Source organism: Medicago truncatula, chromosome 7 (assembly GCF_003473485.1).
Source record: "Medicago truncatula cultivar Jemalong A17 chromosome 7, MtrunA17r5.0-ANR, whole genome shotgun sequence".
NCBI classification, from domain to species: Eukaryota; Viridiplantae; Streptophyta; class Magnoliopsida; order Fabales; family Fabaceae; genus Medicago; species Medicago truncatula.
Window position 1 is genome coordinate 43,822,581 of NC_053048.1, and position 25,994 is coordinate 43,848,574.

Consider the following 25,994-nt stretch of genomic DNA (forward strand, 5'->3'; position numbering starts at 1 on the left):
CAAATGAATAAGTAATCAAATTGATTCTCGATATTAACATCGAGTAATTTAAAATAATAGTTCTTAAATTTACGAATTCACAAATACATCTCTAAAATAATAACAAAAGGGTGATGTTTCAATTTCAATCCCTTAAATCATCTCTAGTGAAAGTTGTTTATTAAGTTATTAAATTTAGAGCAATGATACATGAACACACTAAGGTGGCATACACCCTTACACCACCACATAAAAATGCAACACGTGTCCTTCTCTCTCACAATTCAGCCTCGTCACTTCTCATCATCTTTCTTCCTTTTCTCCTCACCGCACCCCTCGCCCTCCAGCCACTGCCACAGCCACTGCCACCGCCACCGCCACCAATGTCACCGTACTTATCCATAGAACTCACCTCTGCCCTCGTCTTCTGCCTTCTCTCCCCTCTCTCTCTCAACCGTCGCCGTCCTCTGCTCCACCATAACCGGCCGTCTTCTGTTCTCGACGGCGACAGCGACAAACCTTCGTCCTCACCGTTCTCATCTCTCTCGTCCCTGTTGTCATCTCTCTCTCCACTCGCCGTCGAATTCCTCTTCCTCTCCAGTCTCTATAATTTTAGATCGGTGACGGCGACGTCGTTGGAAACGCTAATCTGAGCCACCGACTACGGTAGTGGCTGACTAAGAGAAGGATGAGAACGATGGTGGAAGTGGTGGTCGGTGATGGGGGAGGATGATGGTGGTGGTAATTGATGTGTCGGAGAAGAAGAAGAACGAAAGAGAGATGGGAGAATGTGAGAAGCAAAGGACATGTGAAATCTCAATTTTGCCCCTGCCTGTTTAACGAAATTACAAAACTGTCATCCACATGGGCAGGTGTACAAGAGTGGTAACAGAAAAAGAGTGTCCATATATCTTTTTCCTTAAATTTATGTGGTAAATAAGCAATTGTTTCATTTTTTTTAATTAGAGCTCATCTAGTCAGTATGTTGAAATTGTTAGGACTTACATGGAGGGAGTTCCAACCTAGAAAACTATTCTATTAGATGGAGAAGTCTCGTGCTTAAAATACCACATTGAACACTTTGTTATTTTATTTTAATGTAAAACACCTTATAATATTGTCATGTCTTTTAGGTACAGACTTCCACAACGACTTTAACTCAATCGACATTGACTCGATGGTATTTTTTACTTTTTTTAGGCTTCACTCACATACAAGTATTTGGTGGAGAACCACAATCTTGTACATAATTAGCCCAATATGCAAAATTTCCGTAAACTATCGTTCTTTCTTTTTTGCTGATTTTATGTGTTTATATGTTAATTGCAAAATAATTTAACAATTGATTTGAGAGCTAAGGGATAAAAAGTTGGAGTTCTTGAGTTTAAATCCCGACGAAAGAGAAAAAGTTAATACATATCTAATTACTAACATTTTTCGTTCAAACAAAATTGTAAAATAAAATACTAATACCAAATAAAAATACATCCGGACAGATTTTATTCATTTTCAATTACAAAATATGTAAATGACATGATAAAGTCGATATATAATAAAGCAGAGAGTGATGAAAGTAATTGAAATTTTAAATATTAGTAGTTTTTTTTTAATAAAAATTATACATTTGAGTAGTTGATATTAAATTTTTTAATTAATCTCATAATTTTATTTATGTCATATGATATTTTTTTCAGAATTATTTTCATTATTGTTATAAGTCAGCTTGACTCTTTCATTCATACAGCTGAGAAAGAAGCATATGCTTCTGTCATTCGTGCTTTCTTGTACAGAACCAACAATTTCACTCAGGTATCTATACAAATACTATATGCTTAATTTGAAATACATAATTTACAATACTATATTATATTATATTATATTTAATTGAAGATTAATCACTTGTTTTATGATTATGTACTTATCAGGATAAGTAAAATGTGGTAATTGGTCTTATTGAAGAACTGATGATTACAGAGGAAGAGAATGAACACAAAGAGCTTCTTCAAGAGGTTAACAATGATGCAATACTCTACCACTCAAGGTATTGTAATAATTTGTAAATATGTAACAAATCACATGTAGAGAAAAGGGTCTAATTTTCTTATAATGTTAACAAATCACATGCAGCAAATCACCCTCTCCAACAGTTCCAGCTTCACCAGAGATACAAATGGACTTTCAAGATTCTTAAATGGTAATCAACATTGTCTTGTATATGATGTGAATAATAATATGATCATGTATATGAGTATTCATGCATTAATGATGTGACAACTCAGAACAGCAGCCACTGATCAACACTTTCAACACTGTTGTAGTCACGGTTTGCCTTGGGGTCGCAATTTTTTATATTGTAGAGAATTACGTTCAGTGTGGCATTAATAGGCTAGCTTTAATTCTTTATATTAGAGAAATGCAAAGGAAAAACATGTATTGATGAGGTCTATTTTTCTTTTGTTTTGCTGCTACCAATTTTGGGTCCAGGATCAACCATTGGCCGGGTTTTTATCTTCAGTGAAGTCTGTGGAGGATCATTCTGTTCAAGTTGAACCTGCTAAAGCAGCAACTTTAGATATATTGATTGGGAAGAAACTTCGTATTAAATGGTCAGAGCTTGCCGAGATTACTGATTATGACCCTGCCCGGTGATATATTTAACTCGAAATTTATAGCTGTTAAAATCCCTTTTCAGATTGATATGTCTAAATATTTTCACATGTAAAAATCTTTTTTTTTTGGGGGGTTTCGTAAAGGTATAGGTTACAAAAATGACAAATATGCAACATTAGTTATTTGTGTCTCAATTTTGATGTCTACAACCTTACCTAAAATCATTTGTAACGTTTTAACAATTTGGTCATAATCTGAAATTTCAATTCATTGCAGGGAGAGCATAAAGTGGTCTATGATGATAATAAACCAACTGAGTTTTTCCAATGGATTGATCTGAAAAAGGTAATTCCATGTTTTGTTGAATATAGTAAACCAGCAACTTATTAAGGTTTAGCTGTTACATTTTGATTAAAGCTGCAGTGAAAAATATGTCATCAAAGGAAACAACTAAACTAAATCATGTCTTCCTTCTTTCTTTACCTCTCATCATAATTGCCTAACTAGACCAAATCTTTTGATCTAATGCAATGCAACCCATATCTTCTGTCAAATACCATTTTCTCCCCATTTACCCGACATTTTCCTTTGTTATGTTGTGTCTTTAGTCTTTACCACCTCACATTCTACAAGGTAAAAACGCCATATTTTTTAACGCCGTGTGTATACTTGCTTGTGAGTTATGATCTCATTTCCCTGATCAAGGGACACATTCTTGATGATCAAGTAAATTTGTTGTATATTTGTCAAAAAGATTATATCCTTTTGGCTTAAATGTGTGTTTAGTCCCTGCACTTTCGCCCAGTTTTGGCATTGATCCCTACGCTTTTTTTTGTTTGGCATTGGTCCCTGCACTTTCTAAAACTTTTGGCTTTAGTCCTTCCGTTAACTTTCCGTTAAAAAAAAAAACCAAAACTAACGGTGTGCCACGTGGCCCAATCATGACACGCCACGTGGCACACTAAAAAACAAAAAAAAAAATTAATTATTATTTTATTCATTATTTTTTTACTTAAAAATATCATTAGTCCCTGCACTTTCAGCATTTTTTTATATTAGTCCCTGCACTTTGGTATTAGTCCTTGAACTTTTTTTTTTTTTTAAATACTTTCAATGAAATTATTATGTTTTAATTATTGTTTTGTTCATTATTTTTATTGAGAATAATCATAAAAAAATAAAATCAAAAAATCTTTGTTAAAAAAATTAAGTAATAATTGTATAACATTGCAAATGGAAATTGTACCGTATTAACACCGTAACAAAAAATCCAAAGTGCAATTTAATTTCCATCTTCTTTGTTGATTTTTATCTATTGTTACGGTGTTAATACGGTACAATTTCCATTTGCAATGTAATACAATTATTACTTAATTTTTTTTAACAAAGATTTTTTGATTTTATTTTTTTATGATTATTCTCAATAAAAATAATGAACAAAACAATAATTAAAACATAATAATTTGATTGAAAGTATTTTTTTTATTTTTTTAAAAAAAGTTCAAGGATTAATACCAAAGTGCAGGGACTAATATCAAAAAATGCTGAAAGTGCAGGGACTAATGATATTTTTAAGTAAAAAAATAATGAATTAAATAATAATTAAAAATTGATTTTTTTTTTTTTGTTTTTTAGTATGCCACGTGGCGTGTCATGATTGGGCCACGTGGCACACCGTTAGTTTTGGTTTTTTTTTTTTTAACGGAAAGTTAACGGAAGGACTAAAGCCAAAAGTTTTAGAAAGTGCAGGGACTAATGCCAAACAAAAAAAAGCGTAGGGATCAATGCCAAAACTGGGCGAAAGTGCATGGACTAAACACACATTTAAACCTATCCTTTTTCATATTTGTATTTTAATTGATGACAACAGTTCTTTACTGAGGATATACAATGGCAAGGGATTGATCATACATGTATACCCTGTTGGTGTTGGGATCAGAGTGCGCAAAGTGGAATGTGCGGAAGCATGAATTATCTCTTTTTGTAGAACCTGAACAATCCAATATACCAGCACAACCAACAACAACAATAACAACAATAAAAAGGAGTAAAAACTGTAAATAAAAACCACGGACCTAGACCAGCCAAAAACTTCCACTATAACACCTATGGTTACGATTAATGTCTTCTTAAATCTCTAGGAACCGACAATCATCAAATAATCACCAACTATGATGATTCTAACAACCAACAAACCCTAAATAGATATCCCAAACAGACACAAAGAGAAGACAAAACTACTTAGAAAAATTATCTAAGTATCAAACTAGATAACAAAAATAACATACTCAAATTTCAGCCGAAACGGAGATCGTTTGCCGAACACACTTTTGTCATCGGAACCCAAATAATCTTCCTCTTCAGAAGTGCTGCGCCTCTCAATTATATATTTCACGCACACACCACTATTGCAAAACTAGGGAAGAATTCCCTTTTGCAACCACACACACACATCACGTGTGGGCCTAGCCCATCACACATAGCACACACACTTATATATTTTTTTTCTTTTCTTAAATAAATGTGTGGTCCCACTTGAGGAGGACCCACCCAAAAGTTGGGTTGGGGGAGTAACAACCATAAGCAAAATAAACGCCACACTCTTATTCAAAATTTTAAGAAAATAAATTTTTGATATTTTTATTTATAAGTGTTTAATCTTTACTTTTTTATCCGATGTGAGACATATAACTCACACTTGTACACAACAACATAGCCCTAGAGAGCAATAAAATGGGCAAAATGGCAACAATGATGATGAATATTGGTAAGGATATAGGTAGTTCAAACATTATCAAGTGAAATTGAATATTGTAATTGAAATGTGAATATATACTACTTAGACAAGTTGTGTCCGTTTCTATGTTGTTCTGTTAAGTGCAATTACTTTAATTAGCTTTCCTTTAAGCTTTTTGTATACATTGGTAATCTATTGCATCAACCATTAATCCGTTGTGGTTTAATGTCTTTTGAAATTGCCACTGCCACAAACATTTTGTAGTAAATAATATTAAAGATCCCTTCTTTTATGGTTTGTTTAAGTTAAGAGGAGAAGAAATTAATTAGTTTTCTTGTGGAAAAGATAAAATAATTTATGGTTGAATATATCTTTTGTCCCTAAAAAATAATAAATTGTAATTTGTAAGTATATTTATTAGTGTTTCCTGAGACTTAAGACCTACTCTGACTTAAGTTGGCCATTGAAACTCAATTGTCCTAAAATTTCAATCACCAACGAAAATTTAGTTGGATCGAATGAATGAGGCTCATAACCTATGTTTAGACAAAAACAATATTAACAAACTTGATATAAATTAATTATTTTTCAAGTTTTTTTTTTTTGGTCAAGATTATTTTTCGAGTTTAGAGTTGACTTAAAACGTTAAAAGAAAAAATGTCTATAAATAAATAGTACCAAAATTATATACTATAGAAAGTTTTCAATGCAAGTCAATAAGGATATTAATATGGAAAAAAAAAATGTGATTTAAAGGATATAAATAAAATAATAAATATCATCGAACAAAATAAATAAAAGAATCAACTGAAATTGAAGGTTGCTCAAAAGTCATCTTTAATTTCTCAAAAAAAAAAGAAACACGAGAACAACAATCAGAACCTAACTTTCGAACACCTTTAAGCAAAAAAAAAATGTTTATGAAAAATGAAAACTGTTCTTCTCCCAACAAAAAACGCTTAACGCTTATTACCATACAAACTGACTAAAATACATCTGCGTGACTTAAGTCATACTCGGCACATGACTTAAGTCAGCGTGAGTTAACTCACGCAGGTTATAACGCAACGTGAATTATCTAAAGAGGTCTCTTGAGCAATCACCAAGGAAAGCCCACTGTTAGTTGCCCAAAAGAGCCCACTGTTGTTTGCCCAAAAAAAAGCCCACAAACGAGTGTCAGAAAAAGAAAAAAGCCCACACTATATATTTAGCATTTCAAAACTTACAATGCACGCCTTCACAAAGACACTTGAGTCCTTGCCGCTTCATATATCTCTGCTTCTCTCAGTTCATTTTACACTCTCTTCCGTTTTCACGCATATCGTTGCATTTCATTTTCCGATTTTAACCTCCATAACGCTTTCGAAATCGATTCAACAAAAACTCAATGTCTCAATCACACAATGATAACATCATCAGCGTGAAACGCGAATTGATTATGAATATGAGCTGCGAGGACGATGATGATAACAGTGACGTCGTTGATAACGGTGACGAAGTTGATTATCAAACTAGTAACGGCCGTCGAGTTCTCCGTTCTCGTTACCTCGCCGTCCAGAACTTGATTCGCGGTGGTAATTCAATTTTATTCAACACTCATTCTGTTTTTTGATTCTGTTACGAGTTTCATTTTTCTTGCATGTTTCTATTTCTGTAGAGAATCCAGAAATGAGAAAACGACTTCAAATTTTGTGTTATTGCTTTCGTTTATGTAGTTTAGATTCTATTTTTGATATCGATTTTCTGTGTAACAAATGAACTATATAGTTTAGTGAAGTAACTGATTTGGTTTGGCGATTGTTCAAAATTTATTCACATTATGATTTTTATTTTATTTTTTTATTTTTTTGCAGATGAAAAGGAGAATATTGCTAAGACTGACTCTAAAACTTTTGGTTCGATTTTCAGTAAAATCGAGAAATTACACAAGTCAGGTATATTTAATTTCTCTGATTTTAATTGTTTTGAAAGTTTCATCATATGGAATAAATTGTAAATAGTACAAAGTACGTTTTAGTTTAATAAAATACTGTGTTGCTGAACTAATTGATAAATATAAAGTTGCGGATGCAGTTGAGGCCATTGGGATTGCGAGTTTTGTGGCTGTTGCAACGTGTATTTCAACTACTGTGGTTGTGAACACTGCCGCAAGTAATAAATATATAATGTGTCAATGTGTCATTGCATTAGAAATACTTTTGAATTGTTGAACTGTCTAATTGATAAATATATGACTAAAACAGACAAGAAATTAAATTACCATTGGAACTGAAACATATTGAGGGAGATGATTCATATATAGGCAGAGTGTTATGTAATCTCTTCATCAATGAAATGAGTTTCATTATCCGAATTTTGTATGTATAAGTAGTTGTATCATTCAAATTGAATGGAATGTGCTGTTAATTTTCAGTGGTTTACACAATCAGATTCAAACCCTAAGCCCGACATTAATTTCTTGCATGCATATCTACATTTCCTAATGTAACCAATTAATTGTTCTAGAACTCTCCGAAAAAGGTATACAAACTTATCAAGTTCCCAGTCTGATTCGTTCTACAATTTTACATGAACCCGATGTTTTCCCGATTATTCACAGGATTTCCTTTGTTTCTTATATTTAAATGTTAATTTTATGCTATTGCAGCTTCTTTTGTCTCTATTCTCTGGTATGTTATTCCAACATTTAAGGATATACATACGCACATCACACATACATATAACGGTTTACTGTTCTGTCTTTTCTCAGTCACAACACCGAGAGAACAAGTTGCCGATGCACAGGCTCTTTTGGACATAACTAAATCCTTGGCATTGTCTGTCAAAGCTCATTCTAGTGGTGGACTCACTCCTTCAACCTTTGTCACTCACATTCTTGAAAAATTCGGACAAGGAGGTGGAACAAGTACTAGCAGAGAAGATTGCAGCAGAAACTCAATAGCTTGGCAGGACATTGGAATTGCAGTTTCAAGTATTTTTGGAGCGGGATATGGGTGTTCTACAATGTAATGTCCATGCATCAAGAATCTTTGTCTTGCAATTTTTTCTCTCGATATAACTAATATCTCTTTGAATATTAATTTTTTCTTATTTTGCTTCTTCAGGATTGGCCCAATGGAGTCTAAGATAAAGCCAAAAAGGGTTTATCGAAGAAGGAGTGTGAAGCCCACTCAATTGGCACGGCCAGCAGAGGTAAAACTTCTATGAATATGGAGTTTTTTCTAGGAAACAGATTTAAGGCAGTATATAAAAGTATCCATAGGATGTTTTGAGCTATAGTGATTAAATAATGCATCCTAGAATGTTTTCAATTTTCAACTAATCTCTGGCAGTCAGTTTATCACCCATTTATTTGTCGTAGGGCCTAAGTCTAGAATGCAATTAGTACATTGCTGCTGAGAATGTGCTCTTAACTTGTGTTCAAAATGTGTGAATACAGAATCTGATATAATCAAGATATACTAATCTTGATTATTGTTTTGTTTTTTTTTGCATTAAATCCTTTTGCAGGTTGTTGAAAGTTCAAAGAATGGGAGAAATGATACTGATAAAAATATGTTAACTATGTTTAACATCTTAAAGAAGAATAGATCTGTCAATCTTGAAAATTTGGTTTTGAATAGGACCTCTTTTGCACAAACGGTGGAGAACTTATTTGCTTTATCTTTTTTAGTCAAAGATGGAAGGGCTCAGATAAAAGTGGACAAGTCTAGACGTCACTTAGTTTGTGAGCCACTTCCAAAATGCTTATTCTAATCCTCTCTTCAAATTTATTATACTTTTATTCTTGATTTTAACAAGATCTTTTCTTCTCTTCGCTTCGTGTACTTGTACTTTGCCAGCGCCAAGGAATGCTCCTGCTGCAAAATCCGTTATTTCTATGGATGTTGCTTTGACCCACTTTGTATTCCGATTTGACTATAATGATTGGAAGGTACAAGAATCTATTACTTAAATTAATGTCTTTTAACTTTAGGGTGAATCCGTGAGTTCTTTTGTGTGTAAACTAGTATCTTACAACTTAGTTACTTCATTGTTCTTCTATTGGAGTCTTAAAAGTGGAGTTGTTATACTTTTCATTCAATCAAGTGACTATTTGCTACTGTTTATGTTTTGGAGAGATGCAGAATAGCCATATCTTTAATTATTCATAACAATTGTTATGGAGTGAGCTGTAAAAATAGCCGGTATTTATAATTCTATTCAACTTCAGTATGCACTTTTCTTCCTAACTTTCTTTTACATGATTTTCAAATAGAAGCAAAACATTCAAGGGAGCTCCTTTGTCAAATAATATTTATGTTTTTGTTCTGTACACTGTAAACTTTGGCTAGAAGAAATTGTGAAACTTCTAGCTAACTTTTGTCATTTATTCTTCTACTAATATTTCTGAATTCTCAGTTGATGGTTCGCACTGTTGTTGGGGAGGAGTTGATGCCTCAAAGGAATAGTCAATCACAGATTTAGAGTGGAGTACCTGCAGAAATTGGTGGATTAGTTGAAGATTGAATTTATCGTATTATTCTATTGTACAAATTTATGATGTACAGAGTACAGACATTCTGCACGAGTTTATTATGGTTTACCAATTTTGTTTTGTCCCCTCATTGTCTAGAATACAAACTCAATTCTAGCTTTAGTAGTTAATGCTGTCAAAGAACAGATGATGGCACAATTGCTACTAATTTTTATAGGTTTCTCAAATGCCCGTGTCTGAAAATGGATGGTGGTGGTGGGTGCATCTGATTATTAGTGATGATGATGGTGATACGTTTATTCTGATATTATGTGTGCCTTTGGCATCAATTAATAGCATGTTGGTTTTGATTTTCGCTACAAACATCAAAAATATAAATAAAAAAGATGTTAGTAATTTGTACCAGTAGTTTGTAATTTTTAGTGGTGCCAGTTAAAATTTAGGAAAAATTATTGACTAAACTACCAATATCAGTCCTCTTGACTGTATTACTACGCTAAGAAAGGACTACGTCCCTTGCTGTAGATTATTTAACTGCTCTAATGAGCATCTAGAGCTTGAGAATCAACAAGTTCTACTAAAATTGTATGAAAAATTAAGATAAAAGGACCACAAGTAAAGAATGATAATTAGGTCAACTCTTAAAATTTATGTTTGGTTGATTTAGAATGGACTGCAAAGCTGTTTTTTGAGCTTCGTTTGTAAGTTATGATAGCGTACAAAACTAAATACTGAAGCATGAAAGGGAAGTAGCTACCTGAGGAATTTCGTGGGTTGGTTATGAACAACATTTGTGAGAATTTCATGAAGTGGGTTAAATTAAAGATTTCAATAGGTCAATTTCATCATGTGCTCATGTAGCGCGGAAATCTGGTGAACGGACACTGCCCTTTTGGATTTTTCTGCTACTTTTTCAATCACAAAAGAACTTATTGGGGAGAGAGTCGGTGACAAAGTCGATCTCTTTAAAACATTTCGTAGCACTAGTGCATCATAGGATCCATTCTAAAAGTACACTCACAAAATATAGGAATAGGACCACTCGAATATAGTATTAAGACCACTCTAACTTCTGAAGGGACAGAATCATCTAAAAGATTTTTCTGAAGGAACATAAAGAAAGATGGAGAAGTCGCTCGAAAGTGTGAGCAAAAAAGGGAAAAGAGAGAAAACTTGAAAATGCTTCGTTTTGGTGAGGTTGGAATGAGACTCAAACACCTTTTATATAATGCCGAAAACAAACAAAAAAGTACAACTTAGATTGCACGACTGTTAGAAGAAAATAGTCCGATCAAAGCGACGATTAAAGTGAATGCAAAACTAAGTGTGTTAAACGTATATTGACACATGCAAGAATGTGGTATAGACACGACGTGTCCTGAAACCAATACTTCAAATAAATAGTGGGTCTTGTTAACGAGTGCCTCCGGTGCACTCTTTAAGCATTCCAAATTAGGAAGTTATTCTTTAAAAAAAATCAAATAATTCAATTTCCAATGCAATAAATATACAAATTTTCATAAAAAAATTACTATTTAAAACCCTTAAAGAGTGTCCTAGAGGCACTCATTAACATTTTCCATAAATAATTTAACGTTTCGTGTTCTAAAAAAATAATACACCATAAATCCCAAGCTCCGGTCCAACCGAGTCAGAAAGCCAAGAGTAGTGTGTATTTGCGGTGGTTGTGTTGATTATGTTTAGGGACGTCAATGGGGTGGATCGGGGGCGGGGGATACTTCCCTGATCCCCGCCCCGCCGGTGAATCCATTCCCCATCCCCGATCCCCGCTACGGGGGAATATTTTCCCCGATCCCCACGGTTTTTTTTTTTTTTTTGCTAATTTAAGCTCTGTACAGTCCCTTTCTTGGTCAAGATAATGGAAAATTGCTAAACATATATACCCTAGGCTAAAGAGATCTAATAATATTAATAGATAACAAAGAGAATTAATAGAAGAAGTTGCAAATACAGTCACATTACTAGTAGCAGTAGAGAATTAAGTCATAATCTAGTAGCAAAACCACAAAAGTGGACAAGTCACATTACTTAATATAAGATACATCTAAATTCAAAATAGGAAGGCATCTATTCACAACAAAAAATCATGTCTCTTGCTTCCAACAAGACATCTATTCACAACAAAAAATCATGCCTCTTGCTTCCAACAAGACATCTAATCACAACAAAAAATCATGTCTCTTGCTTCCAACAAGGCATCCATTCACAACAAAAAATCATGTCTCTGCTTCCAACTTTTCCTTATAAGATCTTCTCCATCACCCTCCACCATAGTTATGTTTGACTCATTTCCTACAACATGTAAACATATAGTCATAAGCATAACTACTTCACAAAAATATTTTAAAAACATGAAAGTAGTCAACAATAATAATTTTTACACTACCTCATCATCATCCATATCCTCATCAACACATTCAAAAGAAGCATATATCTTTGAATAACCTAAGAAAAAAAATAGCGAAATTATAAGTATGGTGACAAAAATACAAATGATAAAAAAAAAAGATGAATTTAACATTAAATGTACTACCTTGCATTTCTGTTCGGAACCAATTTTGGCTGCACATCAAAGCCTCTAATGTGTCTTCCTTCAACCTACTACGTTGTGGAGTTACATCACGGCCACTAGTACTAAATGCAGATTCCGAAGCAACTGTCCTAGAAATATCTTGATTAAAAGTATAAGTTCCAGCAACAAATGATTCTTTACCCTTTCCCGGCACTTCAGAAACTTTTAGCAAGGCTTGCATTGGACTTCTTTTATTGCGAGCTGCACATATTGAAAGATGGTCCTTTAAATGAGAAGTACCATTTGTTGTCTCACCACCAAGTTTCTTATCGCAATATTTGCAAATGGCCTTAAACTTGCCATCGAACTTCTGCCTTTTGTAATGACGCCAATAAACAGATTTGAGTCCTCTTTTGTTAGGACTTACACTAGGCTCACGAACGGCTTCAGGTTCTTGACTTTCGACGTTCGTCTCATCCAGAGCTGTTTGAGTTTGTTGTGTTGGAGAAACATCATTAGGTGACTGAACTTCTTCATTGGCCATTTTTAGATAAAAACCTTTACATACACACAGAAAAGGCAAATATAAAAGTTAAATGGAAACTACAAAAAGAATCTACAAACTTAAACATCAACCATATTCACAAAAAATTAAAAACAGAATCATAATTTTAAAATAACAGCATGATTTCAACATAACTATAACATTAAATTTGAGATTGAGAGGAAAACTTAACTTAAACATCAACCAAATTCACAAAAAATTAAAAACAGAATCATAATTTTAAAATAACAGCATGATTTCAACATAACTATAACATTAAATTTGAGATTGAGAGGAAAACTTAACTTAAACATCAACCAAACTCACAAAAAATTAAAAAAAGAATCATAATTTTAACATAACAGCATGATTTCAACATAACTATAACATTAAATTTGAGATTGAGAGGAAAACTTCACTTAAACATCAACCAAATTCACAAAAAATTAAAAACAGAATCATAATTTTAACATAACAGCATGATTTCAACATAACTATAACATTAAATTTGAGATTGAGAGGAAAACTTCAGTTAAACATCAACCAAATTCACAAAAAATTAAAAACAGAATCATAATTTTAACATAACAGCATGATTTCAACATAACTATAACATTAAATTTGAGATTGAGAGGAAAACTTACTTTGAGGAACATGAGCAGCAGAAGAATCAGAGAGTGAAAGAGAAGATTGAGAAAGAGAAGCAGAAATTTGAGATGGAAGGCGATGAAGGAGGATGAAGGCGGTTGAAGCTTGAAGCTTTGGATGAACGCGATTCAAGCTTAGATGAGTAGAGTTGGGAGGCGCAGCTCAGCTAGGGTTTCAAATTGGAACCATGAGACCGTGTTTCTATTCTGTGTTTCTCAATCTCCAATAACCAGAAGCCTTTTATATTTTACACTTTTTTATTTTATTTTATTTTATGAAACCATGTGAAAAGTCCAAAAAACCAAGGGTAAATATTAAGGTTTTTGTAAAAAGGTAAGAATATTACAGTATTTTCACTGGTATCGGGGAATCCGCGGGGCGGGGGATACGTCCCCGATCCCCGCCCCGAAGTGGCTACGGGGGAATATTTCTTCCCATCCCCGCCCCACGGGGGAAAAAATTCCCCGAACATGGGGATCTGAACGGGAAATCCCTGCGGGGACCCGTTCTGAAAATCCCCATTGACATCCCTAATTATGTTATCTCCCATTTACAAAACTAGGTACAAGGAAGCATGCCTCTACTATAAAAAAAAACACTAGTATTGTGTGTAGTCTCTCCTCCATGGGAACTCTAAAAATTATTCAATTCACGCGTACAAATTACGTTTCAACAATCTCTCATTTGAATTTAAAAAATAACTTACACATTTCTTTTATAATGTGCATCAACAAATGTCTCTATTTTATGTCTCATTAATAGTTTTTATTATCGCACCCTCTTATGGCTTCAGGAATCATGCTTCTTTGATATGTTACCATCTCGAGTGATCCAATTTTCTAAAGACACTAGTCACATCTTATTTGATGATTTTCAAACTTTCTCTCTAGCTAATCTGTTCGTTAAAGGATTTAGTGCATACATGACCCACTCTAATAACTTGTTTTTGAGAGTAACTCTCTAACAATGTTGTAATTACCATGTATTTATCGTCTCTTATTAGTGTAATAACGATTCTCAATTTTTGCAATAGTCGCGGTGTTATCGCAATGGATCAACACAAGTGGTATTGATTTTTCCGATAAATAAATATTTGCTAACAACATCTCAACCAACTGAGATTGTATGTTTCTTAAATTTCGAAGAGATGGATCCTCCAACAATGATAACTATGCAGCAATTGGTCACTTTAGAATCATCTAATAAGATGTCTACATATAGACATATAATAATGCAAATGTTATTTTCAAAATTATAATAAATATATTTATCACTCTTATTCACTTTACACTTATTCGACATCATCAAATTATCAAACTTTCCATTTCAAAACTTATAAGAAAATATAGAATCATAAAAGACACACATATATTATGGTAAACATGTAAAATATTAGAACCATAAAATTTCAACTATATATATAATACATAAAATAAAATACATACCTTACAAATTAAATATCCTATTTTGTCAACCAAAAAAAATTAAATATCCTATTGTAACAAAAAAAAATACTATATATTTTTAAATTTTTGAATATAAGTTGTATACTGACTATACTCGTGTATCAATATAACATTGAGACATTGTTCCAACGAATTTAACTCAGTTTGTATAAACAAATGTATAATATATATTGGGGTCGAGGTTCAAACCCGGACACCCTCGCTTTTTCATATTTAAAATGTGTGAACTACAACCACTGAACGATTTGATAAAAACAATAGCATTGAGCCATCAATCTCACTCAATGGTAGACTAATTACTCGCGTAGTTGTTACAATCAAGTTCAATATTCATTACCATCGTTATGTAAAATATTTTAAAATTTATTTCAAATATAAAAATAGTAATAAATGAGAGATATTGTACATTTGAATGCAAAAAACTTTTATGTCAAAAGGTGAACAATACTTTTTTTTTTTTTTTTGATGAAGTAGATTAGCGGCTAGAGAAACTCACCTTAAAGGTGAATAAATAGGGTGTCCGAGGTTCGAACACCGACCTCTACATAAATTATGCATTATCCTGCAGTTTTCAAGTAAAAATATAATTTGAAGAGAAATACAATACACCAAAATTTGGTTTCATTTAATAACTTTTTTTTTTTTTGTCAAAAATTTAATAACTTTTTTTGTTTTTACCTTTTTTACTCGCATAGAAACATTAGAAGTAGAATCATAAAAGGTGTATAATATATATATATATATATATATTTGTGTGTGGGGGGTATAAATCTTGTCAAAAAAATATATGTGGAGATACACTCCATTGAGTTCGGTACTGCAAAATCTACAAGTTATTAAAAAAAGTATTTTCAATTTTATTTGGCTAAATTCTTGTTTGGCCATTTTGTGATTTGATGATAGTGATGAAAAAAAAAAATGACTACAGTGGGATTTGAACCCATGCCCTTTCAGGCCAGAGCCTAAATCTAACGCCTTAGATCTCAAATTCTTTCCAATCTTCACCAAAGCCATTTTCACGAATTGCAAGCAAATCAACTGTACATTATCACAAGTAAGTTGTATCAATCATTTTAATGATAATGTTAGTTTGTTTAGGTTTATTTTTTTTAAAAAAAATCTGAGTAGTTTGCATGTGGTTAGGGTTGATTTTAAAATTGACAATTTGATGATTGCATGTGTAGTTTATGAATTGATAAATGAATGTAGTTGTTGCCTATGTTGTTTAAATCATAATGTGACTTTGAATGGTGGCAAATGAACACAACTTGAATATGTTTTATACTTTGCACACAAAGTGTTTGATCAAAGGCCTCAATGAAAATTATATTGATTATTTAGTTAGTTTAGGTTATGGAAATGATAGAAATGATGTTAATTATAGTTTGGTTAAGTGTATATTGATTTTTTAGTTAGTTTAGGTTATGAGAACTATGATGGACACAGATGATTAAGTGTATAGAAATGATTAAGTGTATATTAATTATTGAATGATGTTTAGGTTATTATGGAAATGATGGACATAATTTTTATTGTAATGATGATTATGTTGAATGATTTTAGGTTATGAAAATGATGTTCATTGTTGTACTTTAATGTGTTTGATTATGTTTATGTTTAGTTTAGGTTTAATGTGTTTGATTAGGTTATGCAAATGATGTTAATTTTTTAATTTTTTGTGTAGATATGGCCGATCAGGACCCCATTGATCTATCCAAGATGATTGACAGTAGGCGTGTGATGACCCAAAGCCACCGGAATGAGAGGCAAAGCGGAAGAGGTCGGAGGGGAGATGGTTCAGGGATTTCTCAGGCTACACAGCCTGAAGAGTCACATGTTGTTGACCCGTCACAGATTGTTGAGCAGTATGAGGTGGAGTACCTGAATTATCAGGATTAGGTACACCACGATGTGATTGATGGTGGGTATGACCAAGATCATATATCAGAGAAGCAGCAGCATGAACCAGACGATGATGACATTGCAGCAGCGGCTGCCCCGGAGGTGTTACATGTGGACCCTCCCTTTCCTGGAGGACCGGAAAATATATCTTTGTTGTACTCTTATGTCAATCATGTGGCATTACCGCTTTGGTATAATTCAGAGAACGTAAGTATAATTTTTTTAAATGTTTTTTCTTTATGTTTAATTATTTTCTTTATATGTGTGTTTGTTTAATTATTATATCAACTTTTATATGTGTTTTTTTCTTAATTCTTTTCTTTTATGTTTAATTATTTTCTTTATTTCTAGTTTTATTGTTTTCTTTATGTTTAATTATGATTTAAATTGTTTTTGTTATGTGTTTTTTTTTAATTTTACATGTGTTATGTCTTAAATTGAAAATATGTGCGGCAATTTAAATTTGTGATTTTTATTTTTGCATTTGTTAAGTTTTATTTTGATTACTTAAATGTTTACATTGTTTAAACTATGTTTATTTTTCTATTATTTCAGTTTCGTAAGAAGCGTTATGTAAAACCGATTAATCACGGGGCTAAAATTTTGAGTCTCAGACGTCCAAACGGGAATCAGGATTGGTTTTTGGGTCCGCTTAGGGAGAGCGGGTTACATGATTTGATTTTCCTAGGCTACGCCATTGTGCCTCATGTTTTGCTAATGACTCTATGCGAGAGGTGACATCCTAAGACCAGCACTTCTCACATGCCCATGGGGGAGATGACCGTGACTTTGGAGGATGTCGCATGTCTTATGCATCTTCAGATTGAAGGGCGGATGTTGGGCCACCAAAAGAAGATGCTGAGACATGAGGGAGAGACACTACTGGTGAGACACTTGGGTGCGTCGAAGAAGGAGGCAGAGACAATTTGCAATAAAGAGTATGGTGGGTACATTAGTTATCCAAAGCCGAAGGACTTATATACGACTAGCCTTGGTAGGGCTAACATTTTGGCGGATACAGAGGATCCAGAGGAGCTGGAGGAGTTGGAGAGGGTTAGGACTTATTGTGTGAGTTTTTACCTTCTCTACTTGGTTGGATGCTTGTTGTTTGGGACAGAAGCAACAAACACATCGATTTGATCTATCTGACGACCATGGAGGACGGCTACGCGGGGATGCGTAATTACTCATGAGGAGGGATGACACTTGCATACCTATACAACGAGTTAGGTGAGGGCTGTTTATCTGGAGACAGGCAGATTGGGGGGAAGCGTGACACTGCTCACTCTAAGAAAACTTATATTTTATTTTTTTGTTAAATTTTAATTTTTTTGTTAACTATTATTTTTTGTTATATTTTCCGTGCGTAATAATTTATAAATGTGATTTGTTTGGTTTGTGTAGGCATGGTTTTTGGCGCACTTTCCTAAGTTTTATGTTGTTGATCCAAACACCAAGTATGTTGAAAACTTACCGGTAGCGGCGAGGTGGAAGCTTCAGAAGGGTCATGGAGAGGGGGTCACTTATCGGTCAGTGCTTGATCGTATTACGTTTGATGATGTATGCTGGAGGCCATATGAAGGGTACAGGGACTTCCAGGCTTTCGAGGAGGTATTCCTGTATTCAGGCTGAATTATGTGTGGTGATCGTAGGGTGTACCGTCACTTTCCCGAGAGGATTTTGAGGCAGTACGGATACGTCCAGACTGTCCCTAGACATCTGTCGGATGTTGTAGAGCTGTCACCGACTGAGATTGTGCAGGCTTTCGTCGACTTTCACACTCACACACTTAAGGCGGCCGATTTGGGTGTGCATACAGGAGAGCAGACATGGCGTATGACAGATGGTTATGTACGATGGTACACCGTTGTGTCTCACCCTCAGATTTAGCTACCTCTTCTAGGAGATATTCCGAGGCCTCCAAATGAGGAGCAGATCATTGCAGAGCAGTGGGAGCGGTACGAGGCGAGAAACTCGTCTGATACCTATGACATGATTATGTACGATGGTACACCGTTGTGCCTCACCCTCAGATTTAGCCACTTCTTCCAGGAGATATTCTGAGGCCTCCAAATGAGGAGCAGATCATTGCAGAGCAGTGGGAGCGGTACGAGGCGAGAAGCTCGCCTGATACCTATGACATGGTTAGCGGCGCTAATGCACAGATGGGCCAGGAGGAGGTCATGAGCCCTCAACAATGGTTTTAGGCCATGAGCCATGTTAGAGAGAAGATCGCGCCGATATTGGCCAGGAGGCGAGACCAGAGGCCGAGGAGGAGGCACGAACAGCATCAGCAGGACCAGGACCAACAGTAGTTCGTTTTTTAGGACTTGTTTTTTAGTTTTGGTATTTTGATGACATTGATTTGTATAATATTCGTATTTTGATGACATTACTTTTCATTTCATGGGATATTTTACCTTGTTTAAAGGTATAAAAATGTTGGTTTAATTAAGTTGTGCATTTGCGTCAATATTCGTATTTTGTCTTCGTGAGCTTAGCTTAGTTAGTATAGACAATGTATAATATATGTAAGGTTCGGAGTTCGAACCCTGATCACTATAAAAAAAATCCGCATTTTAGCGAAAAACTCTATATTAGGGGTTAAAAATATTTATTTATTTTTTGACTAATCCAAAATATATTTTCTATAAGGGATAAATATGCAACTTTTAAATTAAAAAAAATATAATTTTGAAGAAAAAATTATAGACCAAAACTTGGCATGCTTTATATTTATTTGTTTATTTATTTAAAAATGGTTGTTTTTTTAAGCACAAATATCAGTTGTTAAATAATGACAAAATTAAGGCAGACATGAAAAAAACATGTAAAATTAGAAGAAGAAACTAACGAAACACCAAAAAAAGTTAGCGAAAAATAAACGACATTCATTTATTCACAATAATATAATACATCGGATTAGTTCTTAAGGAAATTGGACTCTAATATTTCGCAATTCGATCGGGAGTTAAGTAAAATCTGAACATAAATTCGATCTAATTTTTAAAATTAAGATAAATTTGAATTATTTATGGAAAAAAAAAAAAAAAGTATAGAAGACACGAAACTTTTTGTACCAAAAAAAAAAAGGACATAAAAGAAGGGAAAGTAGCACGTGAGAGGTTGAGGCGGTGAATCACGTGAAAGGAACAAGTTAAAATTTGAAACCCTAATTAGAAAAACCACACATTTAAATACTGGTTAATACATAGCTGTAAAATCATCGCATATTAATTTTCATTCTTTCTCGCTCTTTTTTCGCTCCTTTTATCACAGCCACCGCCTTCAAAACCCCTCTTTTCTTTTCTTTTCTTTTCTTCCTCCGCTAGGGTTAGGGTTTTACTCAATTTCAAGATTCGATCTCGATCCATGGATATGCGCAAGAGAGGAAGACCCGAACATGGATTCAACAACAATGGGGGATTCAAGAAATCCAGACATGGTTCGTTTTTTTTTAATCTTTTTTTCTCTAATTACTTTTACTTTGTTGCTTCGCTTTCGGTTTTACGATAATTTGTATGATTTTTAGGTTTAAGTAAATTTTGATACTTGTTTCAATCTTATTCGTTTGTTTTTGCTTGTTTGTATTATTATTGTTATTCGTGTGTTTCTGTGTAATTGGAAGTTGTTCTTCCGATTTTTATCGGTGAAAATTTCACTTAAAAGCCTTATAATTGTCAATAATTTCAGATTCTTTGAATTTTCAGTAGTTGGTGTTAATTGAAAAATCTAAAAAATACTAAACTCTGTTACTGCCCAATTTTTTAAAATTTGTTGTGTTTGATAATGAACTCAAAACATGTAAACCCTAAAAGTTTTAAAATTGTCACTCTAAAAATTAAGGACCCTGTTTGGATAAACAACTTATTTGCTTAAAAGAGGAGCGCTTATCGTGGTAAAAGCTATTATGTATAAGCAATTTCTATATTGAAAGATAAAATGAAGTTAAATTATTTTCGTTTAAGTTATTTCTTGGATAATTTAAGAAAATAACATGAAAACAACTTATGAACAATAAGTTGTTTTCGTAAGTTCTTCTCGAACAGTCTCACAAAACTTATGTCAATCCAAACGGGCCCTAAGTCTGTGTATATTTTAAAAATTGTTAATAGATTATGAGTATAGTGTAAGAGATTAATAAATGAGAGGATGTTAACTGAGAATAAGTAATAATGTTTTGTAACAGAAATGGAGTCCTTATCAACTGGTGTAGGAAGCAAATCGAAGCCATGTACCAAGTTTTTCAGGTTATAATCTACCCCTGTCTAAATAAATTATAAGTAATAATGTTATATTTTGAAATGCCATAATTTCTACTTTTAATAGCATTATATTATAATTTTTTTAGAATCAATTGTTTAACTGCTCTAAAACTAAATTGTGCCATTGTGCTATAATTAACTCGGTATATGAAGCTTTTATTACAGGTACAAACTGTTATTTGGTCTAAACAAGTAAACACATTAGTGGTTTATTAACAGAATACTACTTAAAAAGACTACACTTTGCAGGACAATAGTTGGGACAAAGACCACTTCCATCAATGATAAATTGACCATTTTTACTCATGTTCACCTCAGCTTAATTAGTTGCTTACCACTTTAATAATCTTAACATCAAGCTTTCAGCCCATAGTGGATTTTATTGGTTATGAACCAACCTTTTGATCGGTAAGCTATCGCCTAAGTAACATGAATTGAACTTGTTTGGTTCGGTCAGGTATGATGTCAAAACTGTCCATATAAATTATTAGTTTTAGTTGAAGAAAATAGAGACATCTTTATGGTTATCCATAAACCTCGAACAAGAAACAATTCTAATCAATCCCAGGTTCTAATTGTATACAATTCCATCAAGAAACAAATGACGAAAACCCACCCTTTTGTTGTTTCTCAAATGGTCTGCAATGTTTTGAAGTTGGTCAGTTTGTCACCACTTGCCCTCATTGTTTATTGTATCCCTTTTGTTTTTCTGCTTCTTTCACTAAGCTTTGAATGATAAATGTTTCTTCATTAGTTTCTTGTTATTCGATATAAGACTTCCTTCGATAAGTCTTCAATTTTGATGAGGTGAATGGGTAATATCCTCTGTAGAAATCAAATTTTCTTTCAAGATTTTTGCCTTTGGTTGTCTGACCTTTTCATATAATTATAAAGCAGGATAAGTTGGCTGCACTATAATTATTATATTTGCAGCTTTCATGTGTATATTTTTGGAAAACTTTATGTAATTACCATGATTGCCATTTGGTCTTCTATGGAGCTTTCTATGTCTTAATTTAGTTCCCTATGAAATTCTGAAAAATCCTAGGTTACTCAACTGTTCCAAAAATTTGGTATGTTAACCAACTGTAATTACAAGTCAAAATGTGTGAAGGTCACTCAATTAAATTAATATCTTTGATTTGATACAAACTGGGTTAGTCATTCTCTATTAAGCACATACGAAACACTTTCACCGGAAATGAACACACGCATAATCTAGGACATTGGGAAACTGCATGCATGCGTGTGTACTTGTGGTGTGTGTGTGTGTACTTGTAGTTGTTAGTTACATATGTAGAGCAATTCAGTTGATATATAAAATGGGTTAATCTTGAATATCTATCTCTGTATGGTTAAGACTAGATCCTCTGTGTTCTTTCACTTGGTACACCCCCTATTAGAGATGTTCCTTAATTTTTTTTAAGTTTCAATTGTTTAGTGAAAATTTTAAATTTGGTTTTTCTGATTATTTTTAGAAATAGAAATCAAATGTTTTTATATTTGTTTTTTGCCATTGGAAGTGTGAAGTCTTTTTAGAGTGTTGGTTAAGTGTCCTGGAAGTGTCTGGGTGCTTACTAGGGTGCATCAGTAAACTGTGTAATATGTAGAGTGTAGTATGGGTGTTGGTGTTGGAAATATGCCAGACATTGGCTGTAACTGTTACATTTACTATTCTAAAATGGTGGTCTGTGTGGTCCTTTGAAGTTGGCGTGCTAGATCTGTCCTATACTAGACATGTCTTTTATACTGTTTGGCCAAATGTTTGCGATGTATATTTTCCTTTAAGGATATCAGTGTCGGATCTTAGCCTTTTCATATATTTAAATCTGCAACTTTGTGAGCTTAGCATTTGAGAGTTTATGACTGGATAATGTACAGTAGATCTGTGAATGGTTATTTATCCTAATTAACACACCTTTGTTCCATATATATCTGGTGTCAAATAATTCATGGATCTGGGTTTATATTGATGCTCTTATACAGGTGTATAAGGGTAAGCATCTCATTTGTATCATCATTAGCAATGATTTGATATAATCTAATCGAGCTATTTTTTGTTTTGCAGCACTTCTGGCTGCCCATTTGGTGAGAGCTGCCACTTCTTGCACCATGTTCCTGGCGGTTATAATGCTGTTTCCCAGATGATGAATCTAACACCTGCAGCACCTCCTGCACCCAGAAATGTTCCAGCCCCACGAAATGCACATGCACCCAATGGGTCTGCACCATCTGCTGTTAAAAGCCGCATATGCAGCAAGTTTAATACTGCTGAAGGCTGCAAATTTGGTGACAAATGCCATTTCGCACACGGAGAATGGGAACTTGGTAAGCCTGTTGCTCCATCATTTGATGATCACCGTCACAATGACCACCGTCACATGGGACCCCCCAATGCTGGCCGTTTTGGCGGTCATCGGATGGAGCCTCCTCCTGTTCCAGCTAGCTTTGGTGCCAATGCCACTGCCAAGATCAGTGTTGAAGCCTCCCTGGCTGGAGCTATCATTGGTAAGGGTGGTGTGAACTCAAAACAGATCTGTCGTCAAACTGGTGCCAAACTTGCAATTCGAGAGCATGAAGACCCAAATCTGAAAAACATTGAACTTGTGGGAACATTTGAACAAATTAAGGATGCAAGCAACATGGTGAAGGATTTACTGTTGACCCTGCAAATGTCTGCACCACCTAAATCAAACCAAGGCCCCCCTGGCCATCATGGCGCCCCTGGCCATCATGGAAACAACTTGAAAACAAAGCTGTGTGAGAATTTTGCAAAAGGATCTTGCACTTTTGGAGATAGATGTCATTTTGCACATGGAGCTGTTGAATTGCGTAAATGAAAATTTTACCTCAATGAGGCGGTGCACTGTCGTGTCAGACAGGACTATATTTTTATTTTTAATATTGTTGTGCATTGCTCCTTAGGGTACTGACAGGACTTATGATGTTAAGAGTTTTGTTGTTTGATTCCTTTAAATAGCAACATTAGCTTTTCAATTTAATTTTTCCCTTTATTATGAATCCATTATCTCCTCTCATCAGATTGTTGACTGTACCCGTAGCAGCAGTAGTGTTTTGTTTTCTCATATGCCCTGCACTGAACTGATCATAGTTCCAGTTTTATGAATTTGATGTTGAGGATAAATTTTATTTTAGCTTTCCTTCTGCCATCCGTTCTGTCGAAATGTTGATTGTTAGGAGTTTTTATCATTTGAACTGGAAGAGGAAATAAATATTTTATCAAAAATAGAAAAAGAACCCAACTGAGGTTGAGTCTAGAGAACGAGGTTTAGTCTCCCCAAATGTCGTAAGTCATGGTTCAAAACTTGACTAAGATTAGAGTGTTTTAAGTCGTGTTTTATTAGGCTTAATTGCTATTTTGGTTCTTTATATTTATTTTTAGTATTGTTGTGGTCCCTTAAGTAAAAAAAAGTCTAATTTAATTTAATTTTTGTTACACTTTTTGGTCTTATACGTGAGGTTTAATAAAAAAAATATTAGGTTTAACAAAAAAACGTTAACTGTATAAACATGTCATTATGGCATTGGCTGAAAACTTAATTTTTTTCTTCATCTTCTCCACTTAAAGCCTCATCCAACCCAGAAAATAGAAGAACAGCAACAACAAAATCAATCTTTCATCTCCTTCATCCATCATCTTCCCTTCCCCTTCTCAATTTTATTAACTTGCTCATCTAAACTAGAAAAACATATATTTTTCCGTTTGATTGATAAAAGTGAAATGGTGTCCCACCACCTTTTTAGTAAAACAATGGAGGAACTTCAAACAAACAAACATGTCCCACCACTTTTGGAAGAGTGGAAAACCTACATCGAAATTGCTAGTGATGGAATGGACAATGAAGAGGAGAAAATTGTCCCGCACAAATCAATCACATACTAATATTTTTTTTAAATAAAAAATAAAAATAAAGACAACTTAATATCAATAATAATTTGTTTACATTGTTTAATCAGCACATTCACCAAACAATTCAGGAACTTTCTATCTAAGTCAAAAAGATTGTTTATATTAATGGTTTATAATATTAAACTCTTTTTTTTTTTTTTTTTTATATATTGTGATTGATTATTGTCGTATAGTTTGTAATAGTTGTTTTGGTTTTTAAAAGTTATTTTATTGGCCAAATACCTCCATGAATCCTTCAAGTTTCACGTTTGTTTTTAGATAGGTTCTTTAAGTTTTTAAGGTTTCAGATAGGTCATTTAAATTTGAGTTTGTTTCGGATATGTCCTTTCTGTCAACCTCCGTTAAGTCAAAGTTGTTCTGTCCGTTAAGGCAAAACTGATATGTCTGTTAAAGGATCTATCTGAAACAAACATGAAACTTAAAGGACCTGTGAAGGTATTTGGCCTATTTTATTTACCTAACGTTAAAATTGAAGATCAATCACCAACTCTTTATGCTTCTACTTTTTAACTTCTCCATCTCGATCATCAAATCAACTTTAAGATACTTTTATGAGAGTTCTTTTATATTATCAAATTACTTTTTTATCTTGTATTTTTTAAAATTGATTTTCAGAAGCAAACATCTCCATGCAAAATTGTTTCATCTCTTTTTTGTTTTTTTGGCGAGACTACAAGAGAACAATGAGAAACAATGATTTTTTAGTATTTAGACGTTATGAACTCTCGCACATTATGAAAGTGACAGAATTAGTCATGATATTAACTCTAACAATTGAGATATTTTTTTACTGTTGAACAAAAACAATCATCAATTTTTACCGGTTGAGCTTTAGACTTGAGAGCACACATAAATGAAGGTGACATAAATCATTATGACATCAGTTCTAACAAGATTTTTTT

General features: G+C 33.6%; 3 protein-coding genes and 1 long non-coding RNA gene across 4 annotated transcripts; 3 read left to right on the top strand and 1 right to left on the bottom strand.

Annotated features, from left to right (window-relative positions):
- The first annotated feature begins 1,653 nt into the window (after positions 1 to 1,653).
- Positions 1,654 to 2,727, top strand: LOC120576825 (uncharacterized). The gene is made up of 4 exons (XR_005642900.1): positions 1,654 to 1,788; positions 1,905 to 2,020; positions 2,107 to 2,173; positions 2,464 to 2,727. It is a non-coding gene; the product is annotated as an uncharacterized lncRNA (long non-coding RNA).
- A 3,593-nt stretch (positions 2,728 to 6,320) lies between these two features.
- On the top strand, positions 6,321 to 10,030 carry LOC11443476 (non-structural maintenance of chromosomes element 4 homolog A). The gene is made up of 7 exons (XM_003625203.4): positions 6,321 to 6,900; positions 7,180 to 7,260; positions 8,076 to 8,331; positions 8,431 to 8,518; positions 8,837 to 9,053; positions 9,169 to 9,260; positions 9,728 to 10,030. The coding sequence occupies exons 1-7, from the start codon at positions 6,714 to 6,716 to the stop codon at positions 9,791 to 9,793; spliced, it is 987 nt and encodes a 328-aa protein (XP_003625251.2). The 5' UTR covers positions 6,321 to 6,713; the 3' UTR covers positions 9,794 to 10,030.
- Positions 10,031 to 11,740: 1,710 nt separating this feature from the next.
- LOC112416276 (uncharacterized) lies at positions 11,741 to 13,755 on the bottom strand. The gene is made up of 4 exons (XM_024769558.2): positions 13,525 to 13,755; positions 12,358 to 12,894; positions 12,211 to 12,269; positions 11,741 to 12,116 (listed from the first exon to the last, which is right to left on the bottom strand). Exons 2-4 carry the CDS (start codon positions 12,878 to 12,880, stop codon positions 12,099 to 12,101), a joined length of 600 nt encoding a protein of 199 aa, XP_024625326.1. The 5' UTR covers positions 12,881 to 12,894; positions 13,525 to 13,755; the 3' UTR covers positions 11,741 to 12,098.
- Positions 13,756 to 20,113: 6,358 nt separating this feature from the next.
- LOC11430803 (zinc finger CCCH domain-containing protein 14) lies at positions 20,114 to 24,316 on the top strand. The gene is made up of 3 exons (XM_003625206.4): positions 20,114 to 20,341; positions 21,086 to 21,146; positions 23,230 to 24,316. The coding sequence occupies exons 1-3, from the start codon at positions 20,269 to 20,271 to the stop codon at positions 23,999 to 24,001; spliced, it is 906 nt and encodes a 301-aa protein (XP_003625254.1). The 5' UTR covers positions 20,114 to 20,268; the 3' UTR covers positions 24,002 to 24,316.
- The last annotated feature ends 1,678 nt before the right edge of the window (positions 24,317 to 25,994 follow it).